A 20,343-nucleotide genomic window follows, 5' to 3' on the forward strand; every position below is an offset into this window, starting at 1 on the left:
AATGGGGGGAAAATGCCTGGAAAATGAAGAAAAAGCCCCCCCCAAAAATGCACAATTAAACAATTAAATCAATTATTGAAAAATGAATGAAAATTGTCGATTGCGGTATTACTATGCATGAGATTTCTTTTCTCATTCTTTGCTAGTTTTCTGTATATATATTTGTGTTCTGAAGATGAACGAAGGTCTCATGGGTGTGAAACGACATGAGGGAGAGTCATTAATGACATTATTTTCATTTTTGGGTGAACTAACCCTTTAAATATGAATCAAAATCCTCCAGTAGGAGGCAACAAGTCACTGTACTAATGAGTGAGTCGTTGAATCATTTACTCAACCGATGCATTCAAATGGATGATTCATTCAGCAATGAAGCATGTGACTGTCTTTGGCTGCATCTGAAATAACATACTTCTCTATTACATAGTAAGTGAATGTGACAAAAAAAATGTACGTACGTACAAATTCACAGTACTCGTATAAAAGAGTACTGGATGGACAGATGGAGGGATGGAGAGATGGATGGGGGAGGAAGGGAGGGATGGATGGATAAAAGGATGGAGAGATGGATGGTAAGGGAAGGATGGATGGATGAATGGAGAGATAATATTTGGATGGATGGATAGATGGATGGATGGATGGAGGGATAATAGTTGGATGGATGGAGAGATAATAGTTGGATGGATGGATAGATGGATGGATGGAGGGATAATAGTTGGATGGATGGATGAATGGATGGGGAGAGATGGATTTGAGGGGGGAGAGATGGATGTGAGGGAGGGATGGAGAAATGGATGAGGTAGGGATGGATGATGACGGAGAGATGATGACGGAGAGATGATTGATGGACAGATGATGGATGGAGGTATGGAGAGATGGACGGATGGATGGAGGAGGGAGGGAAGGAGAGATGGATGAGGGAGGGAGGGAAGGAGAGATGGATGGATGGATGGAGACATGAATGAGGGAGGGATGGATGATGGATGATGGATGGAGGGAGGTAGAGAGGGATGGATGGATGGATGGATGGATGAGAGAGGGAGGGATGGATGGACAGATGGATGGATAAATAGATGGAGAGATGGATGGTAAGGGATGGATGGATGGATGAATGGAGGGATAATAGTTGGATGGATGGATGGACAGATGGATGGATAAATAGATGGAGAGATGGATGGATGGAGAGATGGATGGTAAGGGATGGATGGATGGATGAATGGAGGGATAATAGTTGGATGGATGGATGGAGAGATGGATGGTAAGGGATGGATGGATGAATGGAGGGATAATAGTTGGATGGATGGAGAGATAATAGTTGGATGGATGGATAGATGGATGGATGGAGGGATAATAGTTGGATGGATGGATGAATGGATGGGGAGAGATGGATTTGAGGGGGGAGAGATGGATGTGAGGGAGGGATGGAGAAATGGATGAGGTAGGGATGGATGATGACGGAGAGATGATGACGGAGAGATGATTGATGGACAGATGATGGATGGAGGTATGGAGAGATGGACGGATGGATGGAGGAGGGAGGGAAGGAGAGATGGATGAGGGAGGGAGGGAAGGAGAGATGGATGGATGGATGGAGACATGAATGAGGGAGGGATGGATGATGGATGATGGATGGAGGGAGGTAGAGAGGGATGGATGGATGGATGGATGGATGGATGAGAGAGGGAGGGATGGATGGATGGATGGATGAGAGAGGGAGGGATGGATGGACAGATGGATGGATAAATAGATGGAGAGATGGATGGATGGAGAGATGGATGGTAAGGGATGGATGGATGGATGAATGGAGGGATAATAGTTGGATGGATGGATGGAGAGATGGATGGTAAGGGATGGATGGATGGATGGATGAATGGAGGGATAATAGTTGGATGGATGGATGGATGGATGGAGAGATCGAGAGATGGATGGTAAGGGATGGATGGATGGATGAATGATAGTTGGATGGATGGATGGAGAGATGGATGGTAAGGGATGGATGGATGGATGAATGAATGGAGGGATAATAGTTGGATGGATGGATGGATGGATGGAGAGATGGATGGTAAGGGAGGGATGGATGGATGGATGAATGAATGGAGGGATAATAGTTGGATGGATGGATGGACAGATGGATGGATAAATAGATGGAGAGATGGATGGATGGAGAGATGGATGGTAAGGGATGGATGGATGGATGAATGGAGGGATAATAGTTGGATGGATGGATGGAGAGATGGAGAGATGGATGGTAAGGGATGGATGGATGGATGAATGATATTTGGATGGATGGATGGAGAGATGGATGGTAAGGGATGGATGGATGGATGAATGAATGGAGGGATAATAGTTGGATGGATGGATGGATGGATGGATGGAGAGATGGATGGTAAGGGAGGGATGGATGGATGGATGAATGAATGGAGGGATAATAGTTGGATGGATGGATGGATGGATGGATGGAGAGATGGATGGTAAGGGAGGGATGGATGGATGGATGAATGGATGAGGTAGGGACAGATGGATGACGGAGAGATGGATTGATGGATGGAGGTATGGAGAGATAATAGTTGGATGGATGATGGATGGAGGTATGGAGAGATGGATGGTAAGGGATGGATGGATGGATGAATGGAGGGATAATAGTTGGATGGATGATGGACGGAGGGAGGGATGGATGGAGGGACAGATGGATGGATAAATGGATGGAGAGAAGGATGGATGAATGGAGGGATAATAGTTGGATGGAGGGATAATAGTTGGATGGATGGATGGATGGATGGATGGATGATAGTTGAATGGATGATGGATGGTTGGGGGAGAGATGGATGTGAGGGAGGGAGGGATGGGGGAAGGATGCAGAGATAGATGGAGAAGGGAGGGAAGGAGAGATGGATGGATGGATGGACGGACAGATGGATGGATGAACAAAAGGATGTATTACATTCACGCACTCATACTATATAGAACACTTTTAGTGCTCACAGAAAGTAAACAGTCATTCAGAATAAGCTCAAGAGAGTCTGTGATTTCAGACGCAGTGGAATCCTAAAGCTGATTGAATGTGGTTCAGGAGAGATCTTCTGTTAACGGCGACTCTGAAGATGAGCGTCACGTTTACGGATCACCTCAGAAGAGCTGCGCGTCATTGAGGACGCTAGTCAGACTGAAACAAACACTGAGCGCGGCCCGATAACAGAAATCGTTTATTCGCGCCCTCTGCACTGACAGATCTGCGATGCGTCTGGAGGAGGTCTTGCAGAAAATCCTTGACAGGAAGAGTCGCTGTGATTAGATCTCAAGGACAGGACGCAGCGCCACAGGCCAGAGCTGACAACCCACATCTCACACCGCAGACGCCGCGCTAAACGCCACAGCGCTAAAAATAGGCCACACGCCTGCGAGGAGCTCAGAGGGACCGATCGCATCTTCAGCGGTTTGTCCCCGGGTTACTCCTGCCTCGACCCAGTTCAGCCGGCCGGCGTGACGCTCAACGGGCTATTCATAGACGAACAGCCACGGGACGCTGAATACAGATACTGCACCAGGACGAGCTTCACAAGACCAGGAACACTGACACCATCATCACTCACACTGAACTGATCTGAATCATGACACTGCTGAACTGAGATTCTCTCGTAATTGAACTTTGCGACTTTAACGCTGTTATTTTCCTGTTTATTACTGCGAAGCTGCTTTGAAATCATCTGTGCTGTATAAAGGGTAAATGCTGACATTCATGTGATAAATGGAGCATCATTTGGACTTTACTGACGTGAAGGAAATCATGTGCTTGAGAACCTTTTAGACTGCAGAGAAAAATATAAGCAAATAAAATAATTAAAATTAGAATCATTAAACTTCATTATTCCAGAAGATTTAAGAGCTGGATGTTCTTCAGGGTTCTTCTCTTGTTAACCTTTTCCAGTCGTTCCTGATTTACTGGATAATAATTAAGGTTTTTTAAACATTTTAATGATTTAAAAATTATATATTGCTCAATTTCTACTCTATAATATATTTTAGAGCTTGGAATAAGATGATGATGTATGGATGGAGGGATGGAGGGATGGATGGATATAGGAATGATGGGTGATGGAGGGATATAGGGATGGAGGGATGGATGGAGAGATATAGGGATGGATGGATATAGGGATGGATGGATGAGATGGATGCATGGATGGATGAATGAATGAATGAATGGATGGATGGATGGATGGATGGATGGATGGAGGGATGATGAAGGGATGGATGGATATAGGGATGGAGGGATGGGATGGATGCATGAATGGAGGGATGATGGAGGGATGGATAAATATATGGATGATGGATGCATGGATGGATATAGGGATGATGGGTGATGGAGGGATATAGGGATGGAGGGATGGATGATGGATGGATGGATGGATAGATATAGGGATATAGGGATTGATGGATGGGATGGATGCATGGATGGATGAATGGATGGATGGATGGATGGATGGATGGATGGATGGAGGGATGATGGAGGGATGGATGGATATAGGGATGGAGGGATGGATGGAGGGATGATGGATGAATGGATGGATATAGGGATGATGGATGGATGAATAGATGGATGGATGGATGGATATAGGGATGGAGGGATGATGGAGGGATGGATAAATATATGGATGATGGATGCATGGATGGATATAGGGATGATGGGTGATGGAGGGATATAGGGATGGAGGGATGGATGATGGAGGGATGGATGAATAGATGGATGGATGGAGTGATGGATGGAGAGATGGATGGATATAAGGAGGGAGAGATGATGGGTGATGGAGGGATATATGGATGAGGAGGGATGGATCGAGGGATGGAGATATGGATGGAGAGATGAATGGATGATGGAGTGATGATGGAGGGATGGATATAAGGATGGGGGTTGGATGGAGAGAGAGATGGATGGATGGATAAATAAATAAATATTCCGGTTTTGAGAATCCTGGTTCTTTAAAGACAAAAAAATGATTAAAATAAGAAAAATCTTGATTTCGAGTTTTGTCTCGTTTTAAATCATTTAAAGTCATCTTGACTCTCAGAAGTTCTCTGAAGGCTCCTGATGATGATGATGATGATGATGATATCAGGTTTCTACCTCTGCTCTTCCTCACTCTGATCCGAGCCTGGGATCGTCAGAACCTCATCGTGTCCGTGAAAAAGACGCATCACATGACCACCAAGAAGGTATCCTATAGGACAGAAGAAGAATCAGTCGGGCAAAGTAATAAAAATTTCTTTTGGGAAAAAAAAATAAAAATCAGGAAAACCAATGATGTTTTGCTGCGAGACTCAACAGGCAAAACCACCGTTTCTCACTCACTGGTCAATACTGAGGACTATTTGGCTTTTCGTAACACGCCTTCATTCAGACTAATGAAAAGAATAAAGTCTTTATTTGACGAACCTTCCTCCACGTTGCTCCCGGAGCAGGTGGGATGGACGTTCCACAGCGTCTGCATGAAGGACGCGTCCACCTGGATGTTGCCATTGGATATGGACAGATGCTGTCGGCGAGACCAGGTGCATAATCGTTACCATGGCAACACGTCATGTGGGTTTTATGATGCGTTTGCCCCAGAGGTCATAACTGAAAAGCTTGGCATCATGGGATATGCGTGCATAAATTCAGATTAAGCTGTAGAAATGAGTACACATAACCGTCCACTCACAAACACACGGACTAATGCTGGTCACGTCTGACCCATCTGGACCACACAGCACACAAACACTGCAATATGACTGAAGCGTCAATCATTTATCTGATCTCAGACATAGTCATGGAAATAAATGATAAATTGATAAATAATAATTAATTACAAATTAATATGTAAATAAATAAAAATAAATAATACTTTGAACTAACAAATATGCTTACAACATTGAAAAGTTTAACTGAAAAAATAAAATAAAATAAAATAAAAATAAAAAATAAATATTTTGAACTATAAGACAAAATTTAAACTGAAAAGCTTAATAGTCATGGACATAAAAAAATAAATATGTAAATAAATGAAATTAAATAAAATTAAATAAATATTTTGAACTACAAAACAAAATATAAACCGAAAAGCTTAATAGTCATGGAAATAAATAATAAATTGATTAATTTAAATTAATTAAATAAAAATTAAATAATATAAAACTTTGAACTACAAATATGCTTACAGCACTGAAAAGTTTAACTGTAAATAAAATAAAATAAAATAAAATAAATATTTTGAACTATAAGACAAAATTTAAACCGAAAAGCTTAATAGCCATGGAAATAAAAAAATAAATATGTAAATAAATGAAATTAAATAAAATTCAATAATAATTGGAACTAAAAAATATGCTTGCATAAAAATTAATTTAATTAAATAAAATTTAAATAAAAATTAAATAATACTTTGAACAACAAAAATGCTTACAGCACTGAAAAGTTTAACTAAAAATAAAATAAAATAAAATAAAATAAAATAAAATAAAATAAAATAAAATAAAATAATTGGAAGAAAAAAATATATGCTTACAGCACTGAAAAGTTTAACTAAAAATAAAATAAAATAAAATAAAATAATTGGAAGAAAAAAAATATGCTTACAGCACTGAAAAGTTTAATAGTCATGGAAATAAAATAAAATAAAATAAAATAAAATAATAAAATAAAATAAAATAAAATAAAATAAAATAAAATAAAATAAAATAAAATAAAATAAAATAAAATAAAATAAAATAAAATAAAATAAAATAAAATAAAATAATTGGAAGAAAAAAAATATGCTTACAGCACTGAAAAGTTTAACTAAAAATAAAATAAAATAAAATAAAATAAAATAAAATAAAATAAAATAAAATAAAATAAAATAATTGGAAGAAAAAAAATATGCTTACAGCACTGAAAAGTTTAACTAAAAATAAAATAAAATAAAATAAAATAATTGGAAGAAAAAAATATGCTTACAGCACTGAAAAGTTTAATAGTCATGGAAATAAAATAAAATAAAATAAAATAAAATAATAAAATAAAATAAAATAAAATAAAATAAAATAAAATAAAATAAAATATAATTGGAAGAAAAAAAATATGCTTACAGCACTGAAAAGTTTAACTAAAAATAAAATAAAATAAAATAAAATAATATAATTGGAAGAAAAAAAATATGCTTACAGCACTGAAAAGTTTAACTAAAAATAAAATAAAATAAAATAAAATAATATAATTGGAAGAAAAAAAATATGCTTACAGCACTGAAAAGTTTAATAGTCATGGAAATAAAATAAAATAAAATAAAATAAAATATTTTGAACTATAAGACAAAATTTAAACCGAAAAGCTTAATAGTCATGGAAATAAAAAAATAAATATGTAAATAAATGAAATTAAATAAAATTAAATAATAATTGGAATTTAAAAAATAAGCTTACAGCACTGAAGTGTTTAACAGTCACGGAAATAAAATAAAATAAATATTCTGAAATATAAAACAAAATAAACTGAAGAGCTTAATAATTGTTTATATAGATACATTTAAAAATTAAATAAGTAAATAAAAAAATAAATGAATAAATACACAAGTAAATAACATGGCCATAGAAATACATTTCATTCTCTTTTTTCTTTTGATTTTGGGGGGAAATATATATATATATACCAGACTGATCTCTCATGATTTCACAGATGAATTTCACACCTGAAGAAAATCAAAAGTAAAGTATACGTTCGGTTTATCTGATACTCACTAAATATCGCTCCGACGAAACGCTGACGAGAATGAGATCATCTCCGATTCGCACTTTCTCCCCCTCGGATCTCTGTTTGGACGCGGGATGGATCGTCCACCAACAGGCCTCACCTGGAGAAAACACAGAGGTCATCGCTGGACTCGAGACCGTCCCGGAGTCTAGAAACAGAGTGAATTCAGTTCCAGTTTCACCTGTTGAGTCTTCCTGAAGTCCCACGTCAAACGAGAGTTTATCCGTCATAGACCGAGACGTCTTCAGACAGGTCAGATACTGCAACACAAAACATCAAACTTTCACACAACCTGCAGGAGGTCAAGCAGATCTGATGACGGACGACGGGTCACCAACCATCCCGCTGAAGGAGTGTCTGAGGAGAATAGCGTGACCGTACAGCAAGGTCCGGTGTCCTCCGCCCTGAGCCGCCTGCGGACAGAACCGTCACGTCACTCCTCCATCAGACACAAACCAACGATAACCCGATGTAGACGACAGCGAGAGTCACTCACCTTCCTGATGAACTGCTGAGGGAGGCGTGAAGAAACAACAGAAAGACAGCGTGAGACTATTCATCTTCAGTTTATCGTGTTTAACGGCTTTAGAGGTTTTGCTCATTTGAACCACGATACTGTCATGTTTCTTTGGAAGTATGAATAAGCGCAAAGTGAAAGTATTTGTGTGTATGAAAACAAACACAAAAATGACAGATTTGAATGAGAACACTCATGTTAGAAAGCATGACTTTGACATAACATGAACCAGAAATGAGGATAAAACAGTTCCACATCAGATAAGTTATTGCAATTTATGTTTTCAAATGTGAACCGGTGCAATCAAATGTGACGTTATATGGTTGTTTTATTATCTAAATACTTACTTTATAGTTTGTGAAGATCATTAACATTATTAGTTCAGTTGAACTACTTATTTTTCTCTCTCATTTTGTGTGAAAAAAAGCTTTGCACGGTTTTTATTTTTGTTGCACAAGACCATTTTCATAATTCTTTTCATTACTTGCAACACTATTTGTTTTTATTCATGTTCAGATTGAAAATATATTTCTCTAATAAGTCACTTTTGCTTTAGTGTTCTGTTATATATCATTTCTTTTGTATTAATTTTACTCCCTGGTCTTTTTTGGACAATAAATAAGCTTAATAGTCATGGAAATAATGAAATGAAATGATTTTATAATAAAAAATCTAAATAAATCTGAATAAGTCTGAAGTTTAACAGTCATGGAAATAATGATTAAATTGATAAATAATAATTAATTACAAATTAATATGTAAATAAATAAAAAATAAATAATACTTTGAACTAACAGATATGCTTATAACACTTAAAAGTTTAACTGAAAAAAAAAAAAAAATATTTTGAACTATAAGACAAAATTTAAACTGAAAAGCTTAATAGTCATGGACATAAAAAAATAAATATGTAAATAAATGAAATTAAATAAAATGAAATAATTGGAAGTAAAAACAATGCTTATATAAAAATTAAATAAAATTAAATTAAATTTAAATAAAAATTAAATAATACTTTGAACAACAAAAATGCTTACAGCACTGAAAAGTTTAACTAAAAATAAAATACAATAAAAATAAATAATTGGAAGAAAAAAATATGCTTACAGCACTGAAAAGTTTAATAGTCATGGAAATAAAATAAAATAAAATAAAATAAAAAAGCTTAATAGTCATGGAAATAAATAATAAATTGATTAATTTAAAAAAAATAATTAAATAAAAATTAAATAATATAATACTTTGAAGTACAAATATGCTTACAGCACTGAAAAGTTTAACTGTAAATATAATAAAATAAAATAAAATAAATATTTTGAACTATAAGACAAAATTTAAATCGAAAAGCTTAATAGTCATGGAAATAAAAAAATATGTAAATAAATGAAATTAAATAAAATGAAATAATAATTGGAACTAAAAAAAATATGATTACAGCACTGAAGTGTTTAACAGTCACGGAAATAAAATAAAATAAATATTTTGAAATATAAAACAAAATAAACTGAAGAACTTAATAATCGTTTATATAGATACATTTAAAAATAAAGAGTAATATTGTAGTTTTATCTAGAGTAACATTGTAACAAATGGCTATAACTTGCTTAGAGATTGTTACATTTATACAAAATTGCATCTGAAAGTTTAAAACATCCAAATATAACTTTTTAAAAGAAAAAAAAATCAAACTTCATGAGGTTTTGTGTGAGTTTACAGATTTTTGCTGGCGTTTTTTTTTTTTAATTCTGGGAATTTTATCCATTCTCAGACAAAATAAATGTAAAATTGGCACTTTAAATGAGCTAAACTGAAACTTCAAGTTGTCCTGTTTAAAATGATATATGGCACTTGATGCTGACTGAAAACCAGAGAAAAGTGCAGGTGAGCCCCAAAAATGCTCTAGGTCTTTAAGGGTTAATATTACATGCATTTATCCGAGTGCGCTGCAGGAGACCAAAAGCAAAGATCAGAGCCGCCAGCGGTCATCAGGATCACCGTCTGGACCTTAAAGACGTCTGACCTTTAAACCAAAGCCCTGATGGTGAAGAGACACTGACCGACCTGAAGACTGACAGCGGTTAAACATCCGTGCGTGTCGCTGTCGGGCAGAAATATTTACATCTGTATTACGAAGTGTTATAAAATATTACGTCTGTAACTCTTTACCAAAAGAGCTTGTGACTAAACTTACTGGATCCTCAAACTGTCAGTCAAACCTCATAACTCCACCCACATCTATCGTGAATGAAGTGCTGCACAGTTTGGAACGTTTCTGCTTGTTTGCAATGCAATTGTAAATAAAGATCTGGTGTTTGAATAAGTACAGCGTTTTCTGTGACGCTCCACGCATGACATAATCATGTTGGAAAGGTCACGTGACGTAGGCGGAAGTACTGATCCAGTGTTTACAAAGTGAAACGGCCTTTACAAAAAAATGTAAAACAACGATGTCGGACGATTTTGAAGTTGGAGGAGAAAATGAGATTTTCGCTCTACCGCGGTACTTCCTCCTACGTCACGTGTGACCTTTCCAACATGATTACGTCATGCGTGGAGCGTCACAGAAAACGCTGTACTTATTCAAACACCAGATCTTTATTTACAATTGCATTGCAAACAAGCAGAAACGTTACAGAGCAGTGCAAGACAAGCATTTGTGGTTAAAAAGTATATAATTTTAATTTTTTTAGAAAATGTCCGATGGTTTCTCTAGATAAGACTCTTATTCCTCGTCTGGGATCATGTAGAGCTCTTTGAAGCTGCACTGAAACTGACATTTGGACCTTCAACCCGTTGAACCCCAGTGAAGTCCACTATATGGAGAAAAATCCTGGAATGTTTTCCTCAAAAACCTTCATTTCTTTACGACTGAAGAAAGAAAGACATAAACATATTGGATGACATGGGGGTGAGTAAATTATCAGGAAATTTGAATTCTGAAGTGAACTAATCCTTTCATGTAATATTATATATTTTACACTACCTTTCAAAAGTTTGGGATCGGTAAGATTTTTAATATTTTTAAAAGAAGTTTCGTCTGCTCACCAAGATTGCATTTATTTAATTAAAAATACAGTAAAAACAGTAATATTGTGAAATATTATTACAATTTAAAATAACTGTTTTCTATGTGAATATATAGTAAAGTGTAATTTATTCCTGTGATGCAAAGCTGAATTTTCAGCATCATTACTCCAGTCTTCAGTGTCACATGATCCTTCAGAAATCATTCTAATATGCTGATTTGCTGCTCAATAAACATTTATGATTATTTTCAATGTTGAAAAAAGTTGTGTACTTTTTTTTTCAGGATTCCTTGATGAATAGAAAGTTCAAAAGAACAGCATTTATCTGAAATACAAAGCTTCTGTAGCATTATACACTACCGTTCAAAAGTTTGGGGTCAGTAAGAATTTTTATTTTTATTTTTTGGAAAAGAAATTAAAGAAATGAATACTTTTATTCAGCAAGGATGCATTAAATCAATCAAAAGTGGCAGTAAAGACATTTATAATGTTACAAAAGATTAGATTTCAGATAAACACTGTTCTTTTGAACTTTCTATTCATCAAATAATCCTGAAAAAAAAATATTGTACACAAATATTTTGTACAATTGTACACATTAAATGTTTATTGAGCAGCAAATCAGCATATCAGAATGATTTCTGAAGGATCATGTGACACTGAAGACTGGAGTAACGATGCTGAAAATTCAGCTTTGATCACAGGAATAAATTATATTTTCAAATATTTTCAAATAGAAAACAGTTATTTTAAATTGTAATAATATTTCACAATATTACTGTTTTTTACTGTATTTTTAATTAAATAAATGTAGCCTTGGTGAGCAGACGAAACTTCTTTTAAAAATCTTACCGATCCCAAACTTTTGAACAGTAGTGTACATAAAATATATAAAAATATATCCATTAATACTCCAAACTGCTTGTCCTGTGTTTTTATGTTGAGGCAAGTAAAAATCGACTGTTCTGACTGAGTCAGCAAAATAAAAAGTGCACGTCAGAGGTCATTGACAGGTTAACCAAGAGAAGGATTAACAGCGGTTCATTTCAAACGACCCATCTGATCTCATTTCACATCGACTGAACCTCCTGCTCACAGAAACTCCTGGACGAGTGTCGTTCTGACAGCTTCATTTATTACTGAACTCGCCGGAGGGAAACACAGTCAGGTTTAAATCTATTAGTTGAAAAGAAATGAAACAACTTCCATGTCGCAATATTTGTGCTGAACTTGACACAATAAAACAGCAGCTCTCACCGTTTGTGTTTTTGTACTTACGTCATTGTTTTGTCCAGTTTTGGCGAGCATTTCCTGCAGGGCGCGCACAGAGAGCGACTGCTCCAGCACGAAGCTGCAGATGCACAGATCTGGAGGAACATACTGAAACACACACAATATCATCAAGACACCAGAAAGTAATGTTCGGACTAACTTGACAAAGTCTTGTCTGAAAGTTTTATAAGCTTCCTAGCATGCTTTCATGTTGTTAGCATAGCATGTGTCTAACATTATTTACTATTTTGGTAGCATCTTTGTAGCATGGTTTAATACATTGCTTATGACTTATGACTTAACATGTTGCAAACATTTTAGCATTTTGCTAACATGTTGCTAACATATTTTAACGCATTGCTAGCACGTTTTAACATTTTTCTAACATGTTTTAGAACATTGCTAGTATGTTTTAAGACATTGCAGGTATGAATGAACACATTTTAACACATTGATAGCATGATTTACCGTGTTGCTAGCATTTAACACATTTGCTAAAATGAATTAACATGTTGATAGCATATTGAATATTGATTTAACATGCTGCTAGCATGTTTAACCACGTTGCTAGCATGAATTAACATACTCCTAACATGTTTTAAGATGTTTCTAACATGATATAACATGCTGCTAACATGTTTTAGGATGTTGCTCGCATTAATTAGCATTACGTTAACATGTTTTAACACATTGCTAACATGAATTAGCATGTTGATAGCATGTTAACACTTTGCTAACATATTTTAGAACATTGCTAGTATGTTTTAAAATGTTGCAAGCATGTTTTAACACATTGCTAACATGAATTCACAAGTTTTAACACTTTGCATGCACGTTTTAATACATTGTTAAGGTGATTTAACGTGTTGGTAGCATTTAACACATTGCTAGAATGAATTAATATTTGCTAGCATATAGAACACATTGCTAACATGATTTAACACGTTGCTAGCATGAATTAACATACTCCTAACAGGTTTTAAGATGTTGCTAGCACGAATTAGCATTACGTTAACATGTTTCATCACATTGTTAACATGAATTAGCATTTTGCTAGCATGTTTTAACACTTTGCTAACATATTTTAGAACATTGATAGTATGTTTTAGCATGTCGCTAAAGTTAACATGTTGCAAGCATGTTTTAACACATAGTTATCATGATTTACTGTGTTGCTAGCATTTAACACATTAATAGAATTAACATGTTGTTAGCATAAGAATATTGATTTATCATGCTGCTAACATGTTTTACCACGTTGCTAGCATGAATTAGAATTACGTTAACATGTTTTAGCATTGCTAACATGGATTAGCATGTTGACAGCATGTTTTAACACTTTGCTAAGATGTTTTAGAAAATTGCTAAGATGTTTTAACATGTTGCTAATCTTTTAACATGTTCTTAGCATGAATTAACATACTGCTAATTTGATTTTATGTTTCTAGCATGAATTAACATGCTGCTAACATGTTTTTATGTTTCTAGCATTAATGAACATGCTGCTAACATGTTTTAGAATGTTTCCAGCATGAATTAGCATGTCGTTAGCATGTTTTAAAACATTGCTAACTTGAATTAGCATGTTGACAGCATGTTTTTAACGTTGCTAACATGATTAAGTATGTTTATAATATGCAGGGTCCCTCAAGGCTCTATTCTTGGCCCCATTTTATTTCCGCTATATATCTTACTTTTAGGGTCGTTTTTCGCAAGTATGGGATTTATTTTGTTTTATGCTGACGACACGATGATGAACATGCCTTGGACTCGCTCGTGAACTGTTTAAATGATGTTAAAGTCTGGATGTCGGTCAAAATCTGTCATGAAAATAAGTGTTTATTACAGCCACCGTTTATGTGTTTATATTTTAACAACAAATTAATAAAGTTGCATTACATGCAATTAATGTTTTGGTTCGTCCTGTTCTCATCTAATGAAGTGTTCAGAGATCATCATTTTTAGGTCAATACTAACTGTCCTAAACGAAGACCGGAGGTGTGATTCAGAGGAGAAAACGGCTTTGGACCGAAGCCAAAGAGGCCAGAACACCCGCTGACAGTTTGAGGCGAGCGGTGAGAAGATAAACGAAGCACGTACAACAGCAAACTGCCCTCCTTTACTGAGGAACAGCAAACAAAAACTGGGAGAAAGTGGATCACGATGTCCGTGAAGATCCAGGTCTGCTGGAGAAACTTTCTCAGAGCTTCAGCTGTTTATTATTAGGACAGGACCTGCTGAGATAGAAAGCCCCACACCTGAACTAGTGGGTTTGACCCTGTAAACTTATGCAGACAGTGGATATTAACACAGATCTGTGACTGTGATGGGTAAAACAGTGAAGTGACCTTTGACCTCTGCTGTGTGAAGTGAGACAGATGAGGGGACAAGGACCCTAGAGAAAGCGGACAGCAGTGGATGATGGACGATCACGTCACATCAAGGGTCAGATCAGTTTTAAGGTCACTTGAAGCCTTCAAACAGTGGATCAGGTGGTACAGGTGTGGAGATCAGACACGACAGATCCGTCAGTGAAGACTAGCTTACAACTTACTGCATGATGTTTAAATAAAAATAAACAAATCACACTGTAATTTTCATAATGATATTGTGTATTTCACAACAATAAACAGTGAAAAATCTTAAAAATATGTCAAATTAAAATAAATACTTTCAAAATAAAAAGAAACTAAATAAAACACTTAATATTAAATCATTCATAAAAATATGAAATTAAAATAAAAATGTTTAAAATAAAAAACAAAATATTATTCATTAAAATATAAAAATTAAATACTTTTAAAATAAAAAACAAAATAATAATAATAAAAATAAAATGTAATTAAAAATAAATAAAACACTTACTAATAATCATTTTAAAAAATGACAAATTAAAATAAATACTTTCAAAATAAAAAGAAACTAAATAAAACACTTAATATTCATTCATAAAAATATGAAATTAAAATTAAAATGTTTAAAATAAAAACAAAATACTATTAATTAATTAAAATTTAAAAATTAAATACTTTTAAAATAAAAAACAAAACAATAATAAAATAAAAATAAAATTTAATAAAAAATAAATAAAACACTTACTAATAATCAATTAAAAAATGCCAAATTAAAATAAATACTTTAATAAAAAATAAAAACGCTTACTAATAATTAATTCATAAAAATGTAAAATTAACAAATACTTTTAAAATAAAAAAGAAAATAACACTAATAATTAATTCTTCGTCAAATTAAATACTTTCAAAATAAAACAATCAAACTAAAACATTTATAAAATAAAACAAAAAAAATAAAAATATAAAAAATAAAATACTTTTAAAAAAAGAAACAAAATGAAACTAACTAATAATTAATTACAATATAAAAAATACTTTTAAAATCAACAAAATAAAACACTTACTAATAATTAATATAAAATGTCAAATTAAAATAAATACTTTTAAAATAAAAGCAATCAAGATAAAACACTAATGAACAATTAATTCATAAAAATGTCAAATTAAAATAAATGCTTTTTAATATAAAATTAAAATAAAATTAAATACTTTTAAAACAAAACAAAACACTAATAATTAATTAATAGAAATATAATTTAAATAAATACTTTTAAAAGAAAAGGATTACATTTTATTTGTTTACCTGTATGTCATGTGACCATTAATCAACATCAGAGACCCATTAACATGTGAATGTGTCATTAAATTACTGAAATGATCGATGCATTCGTCTGCGCAGACTGATCTGTGAAACAGACGGCTCCGTATCTCACAGCACTGATGTCATACACCGATCGCTTCGAGCCGAACACACCTACCAACTTCAGAGAATCCTTTACTCCGCAGGGACTCGGGGTTTGGCAATCCCTGCATTACTCTATAGATGGCGACGCAGTGATTCCTCAGGTGTAACATGGTAACAGAGCAGGTGTATTCACATGTCTTCATCTATCATAAATGAGTCTGGTTAAAGTGTTTTAAGCGCACAGCTCATCAGGTGTGAAAGTGGATCATTAGTTCTCTTTCTCCCTGAGGAACGCCGTCTCTCATAAGAATAGGAACGGCACAATGAAGACAAACCGGCAGCGAGAGCGGCGATACATCATCCCTGTCTCGGCTAATTACCATCACATCCTGCAGTCCTCCAGTGAGACACAACAAACCCAGAGAGGAGCGACTCCTCACCGCACATCTGCATACGACGAACACACAACAAAGACGCTAAACTCAACGATTACAATCATTTTAATAACCTCCTCGCATAAATTTTGCGTTTGGAAGGGAAACTCCTACATGCGTATGATATAAAGACAGCCGCAAAAATAACTCAGTCCACGCCTCTTCAGCGCTGATTTTTCACTGCGTGTCTTTAGTAAATCCTGACAGTAGACTTTTAACACTAAAAGAGGGTTTGTGCTGGAGTGAGCGGTTCACAACTAGAGCCATAACTACAACAATAACTAATATATGATCTATATATAATATGATAAAGTTATCAATGATCAATATAACGGTGATCAGACTGCGCAGCACTGATTCATCTCAAACAAGCCTATAGACTTCACTTGTTTCATTACTGGATCAATCAGCATTTCTAAACAAATCTCTTGTATGAATGATTCAATGACTCACTCATAAAGACTCTTGCTTCATTACTGAATGAATCAGCATTTTTGAACAAATCTCTTGAATGAATGATTCAATGAATCACTCATAAAGACTTCTCTTGCTTCATTACTGAATGAATCAGCATTTTTTAACAAATCTCTTGAATGAATGATTCAATGACTCACTCAAAGACTTCACTGGTTTCATTACTGGATGAATCAGCATTTCTAAACAAATCTCTTATATGAATGATTCAATGACTCACTCAAAGACTTCACTGGTTTCATTACTAGATGAATCAGCATTTCTAAACAAATCTCTTATATGAATGATTCAATGACTCACTCAAAGACTTCACTGGTTTCATTACTGGATGAATCAGCATTTTTGAGCAAATCTCTAGAATGAATGATTCAATGACTCGCTCATAAAGACGTCTCATTTTATTACTGGAGAAATCAGCCCTTTTTGATTGAATCTCTTGAATTAACGAGTCAAAGAATCACTCGTAAATACTTCACTTGTTTCATTACTGGATGAATCTGCATTTTTTTGAGCAAATCTCTTGAATGAATGATTCAATCACTCGCTCATAAAGACTTCTCGTTTCATTACTGGAGGAATCAGCGATTTTTGAGCGAATCTCTTGAATGAATGATTCAATGAATCACTCGTAAATACTTCATTGTTTCATTACTGGATGAATCAGCATTTTTTTTGAGCGAATCTCTTGAATGAATGATTCAATGACTCACTCATAAAGACGTCTCGTTTCATTACTGGAGGAATCAGCGATTTTTGAGTGAATCTCTTGAATTAATGAGTCAATGAATCACTCGTAAATACTTCACTGGTTTCATTACTGGAGAAATCAGCATTTTTGAGCAAATCTCTTGAATGAATGATTCAATGACTCGCTCATAAAGACGTCTCGTTTCATTACTGGAGGAATCAGCCATTTTTGAGTGAATCTCTTGAATGAATGAATCAATGAATCACTCGCAAATACTTCACTTGTTTCATTACTGGAGGAATCAGCCATTTTTGAGTGAACCTCTTGAATTAATGAGTCAATGAATCACTCGTAAATACTTCACTGGTTTCATTACTGGAGAAATCAGCATTTTTGAGCGAATCTCTTGAATGAATGATTCAATGACTCACTCATAAAGACATCTCGTTTCATTACTGGAGGAATCAGCATTTTTGATTGAATCTCTTGAATGAATGAATCAATGAATCACTCGCAAATACTTCACTTGTTTCATTACTGGAGGAATCAGCCATTTTTGAGTGAACCTCTTGAATGAATGATTCAATGACTCGCTCATAAAGACTTCTCGTTTCCTTACTGGAGGAATCAGAGTTTTTGAGCAAATCTCTCTCTCATTTACACAGTTAAAAGCAGACAAACAGCAGCTCTATTAATACACACGGCAGAAAACACATTCTAAATAAATACCACCAGATACCAAGTGATGCTACAGTTGGATCTGCTGGCATGGTCAGAGTCATTATGTTTCTCAGAACAAACACAATCACACGTTACTCCAGGAGGAAAGCGTTCTCATGTATGTGTAGTTTTGCTCACCTTGGCCTCTGACGTGGGCTCCAGGTAACACAGGCGGTTCCCCAAACCCTCGGCGCTCAGACAGAACTTGCGGTTTTCCTTCTGAATGCAGGCCACACACTGCAGAACCACCTCATCATCCTGACCGGGAACAAACACACACTCAGAAACTCACAGGACATGACACACACAGTGTTTAAGCAGAAGATCTGAAGACATTTTAGCAACATTAACTCATATTAGAGATCTCTGTGATTTTTCCAGTCGGATACATAAAGAGAGATCACACTCACAGGTATTTCTACTGTGTGTGTGTGTGTGTGTGTGTGTGTGTGTGTGTGTGTGTGAGTGTGTGTGTGTGAGTGTGTGTGTGTGTGTAGAATGTGCTGATGTTGTGGACTGCTGCAGCACAATATCCAGATGCTTCATCTCATCAGGGGAAGTTCTGCAGCAGCGAGAGACGCTCAGATCCCTTTATTAAACAAAGCTGATGATTGACACCTGCATTGTGCTGCACTGACACATCACTGGGGGTCAAAGGTCAATAAATCCACACGCCTTCGCATCGCGAATGCGAGGAGCAAAAATAATTAAGAATATGATCACAGCGGTTAATTAATGGAGAGGAGTCAGACTGATCTGTTTGCGTGTTTACAATGAGTTCAGTATGTTCTCTCACACACACACGTATATATACTTGATGACTTAAGGTGAATTATCCCTTTAAATCCCGAAGAGAAAGCTGCTCTTTTGTAAGTGTTTGTTGTGTCTGATTCATGATTCGAGGAGTTGTAGATGTTCTGAGCTGAAGTGAATCATGACTCAGACACTGAGCGTTCAGATGGAGCGGATGCAATTATTTCCTGTTCCTGTGACTCAGATCGGCTAATAACGTTTCACACACACTAACACACTCATCACTAGTGTCCGTTCAACATCCCATCCTCCCTTAATGCTTCGAATGTCTCACATTTATGTATTTATGAGCATAATGATTCGTTTACAGACCAAATAAACGTCAAAACGACTGCTCTGCATATTTCTTCAGAGTCACTTTGAGTAAATGAATAAAAAATACAGCCAGAGGATAAAAACATATTCATGCTACAATACACACTAAAACAAACGACACCGAATGTCAGGAGAATCCAGGTCATCTCCCAAAGGAAAGAAGAATCACAAAGCTGAAACATTTACACTGATGCATTTGGCAGATGCTTTTATCCAAATCAACATTCAAGATGTTCATATGATCCCTGGGGATTGAACCTGAACGGGTACAGTACAGGTCAATTTTACTTAAAGTGCACCTATTATGTCCCGTTCTCAAGTCTCTGGTGTCTCCAGAATGTGTGTGTGAAGTTTCAGCTCAAAATCCCCCACAGATCATTTATTATAGCTTGTCAAATTTGCCCCTATTTGGGCGTGTTTTTGTGTGTGTCCCTTTAAATGCAAATGAGCCGCTGCTCCCGCCCCCTTTCCAGAAGAGGGCGGAGCTTTAACAGTTGTTGGGTTGTCCTTTTTCCCATTTTCTGGGTTGGTAGATGCACGGAGACACGATTATAGCACTTAAACAT

The 20,343-nt window shown here is 35.3% G+C and overlaps 1 protein-coding gene across 7 annotated transcripts in view; it reads right to left on the reverse strand.

Annotated features, from left to right (window-relative positions):
- LOC125269224 (ryanodine receptor 3) overlaps nucleotides 1–20,343 on the reverse strand; it is a 152,716-nt gene that overhangs the window by 123,729 nt on the left and 8,644 nt on the right. For 5 of the 7 annotated variants that reach the window (XM_048192088.1, XM_048192091.1, XM_048192090.1 and 2 more), the window contains exons 2-9: nucleotides 18,788–18,907; nucleotides 12,581–12,682; nucleotides 8,256–8,270; nucleotides 8,098–8,172; nucleotides 7,941–8,019; nucleotides 7,747–7,859; nucleotides 5,429–5,528; nucleotides 5,120–5,213 (exon numbers count right to left, since the gene is read on the reverse strand). In XM_048192088.1, coding sequence (XP_048048045.1) covers nucleotides 5,120–5,213; nucleotides 5,429–5,528; nucleotides 7,747–7,859; nucleotides 7,941–8,019; nucleotides 8,098–8,172; nucleotides 8,256–8,270; nucleotides 12,581–12,682; nucleotides 18,788–18,907 — 698 coding nt within the window. The remainder of the gene's footprint in view (nucleotides 1–5,119; nucleotides 5,214–5,428; nucleotides 5,529–7,746; nucleotides 7,860–7,940; nucleotides 8,020–8,097; nucleotides 8,173–8,255; nucleotides 8,271–12,580; nucleotides 12,683–18,787; nucleotides 18,908–20,343) is intronic. The other 2 variants (XM_048192094.1, XM_048192092.1) reach the window with 1 other exon arrangement.

Source organism: Megalobrama amblycephala, linkage group LG5, assembly GCF_018812025.1.
Source record: "Megalobrama amblycephala isolate DHTTF-2021 linkage group LG5, ASM1881202v1, whole genome shotgun sequence".
Lineage (NCBI taxonomy): Eukaryota > Metazoa > Chordata > Actinopteri > Cypriniformes > Xenocyprididae > Megalobrama > Megalobrama amblycephala.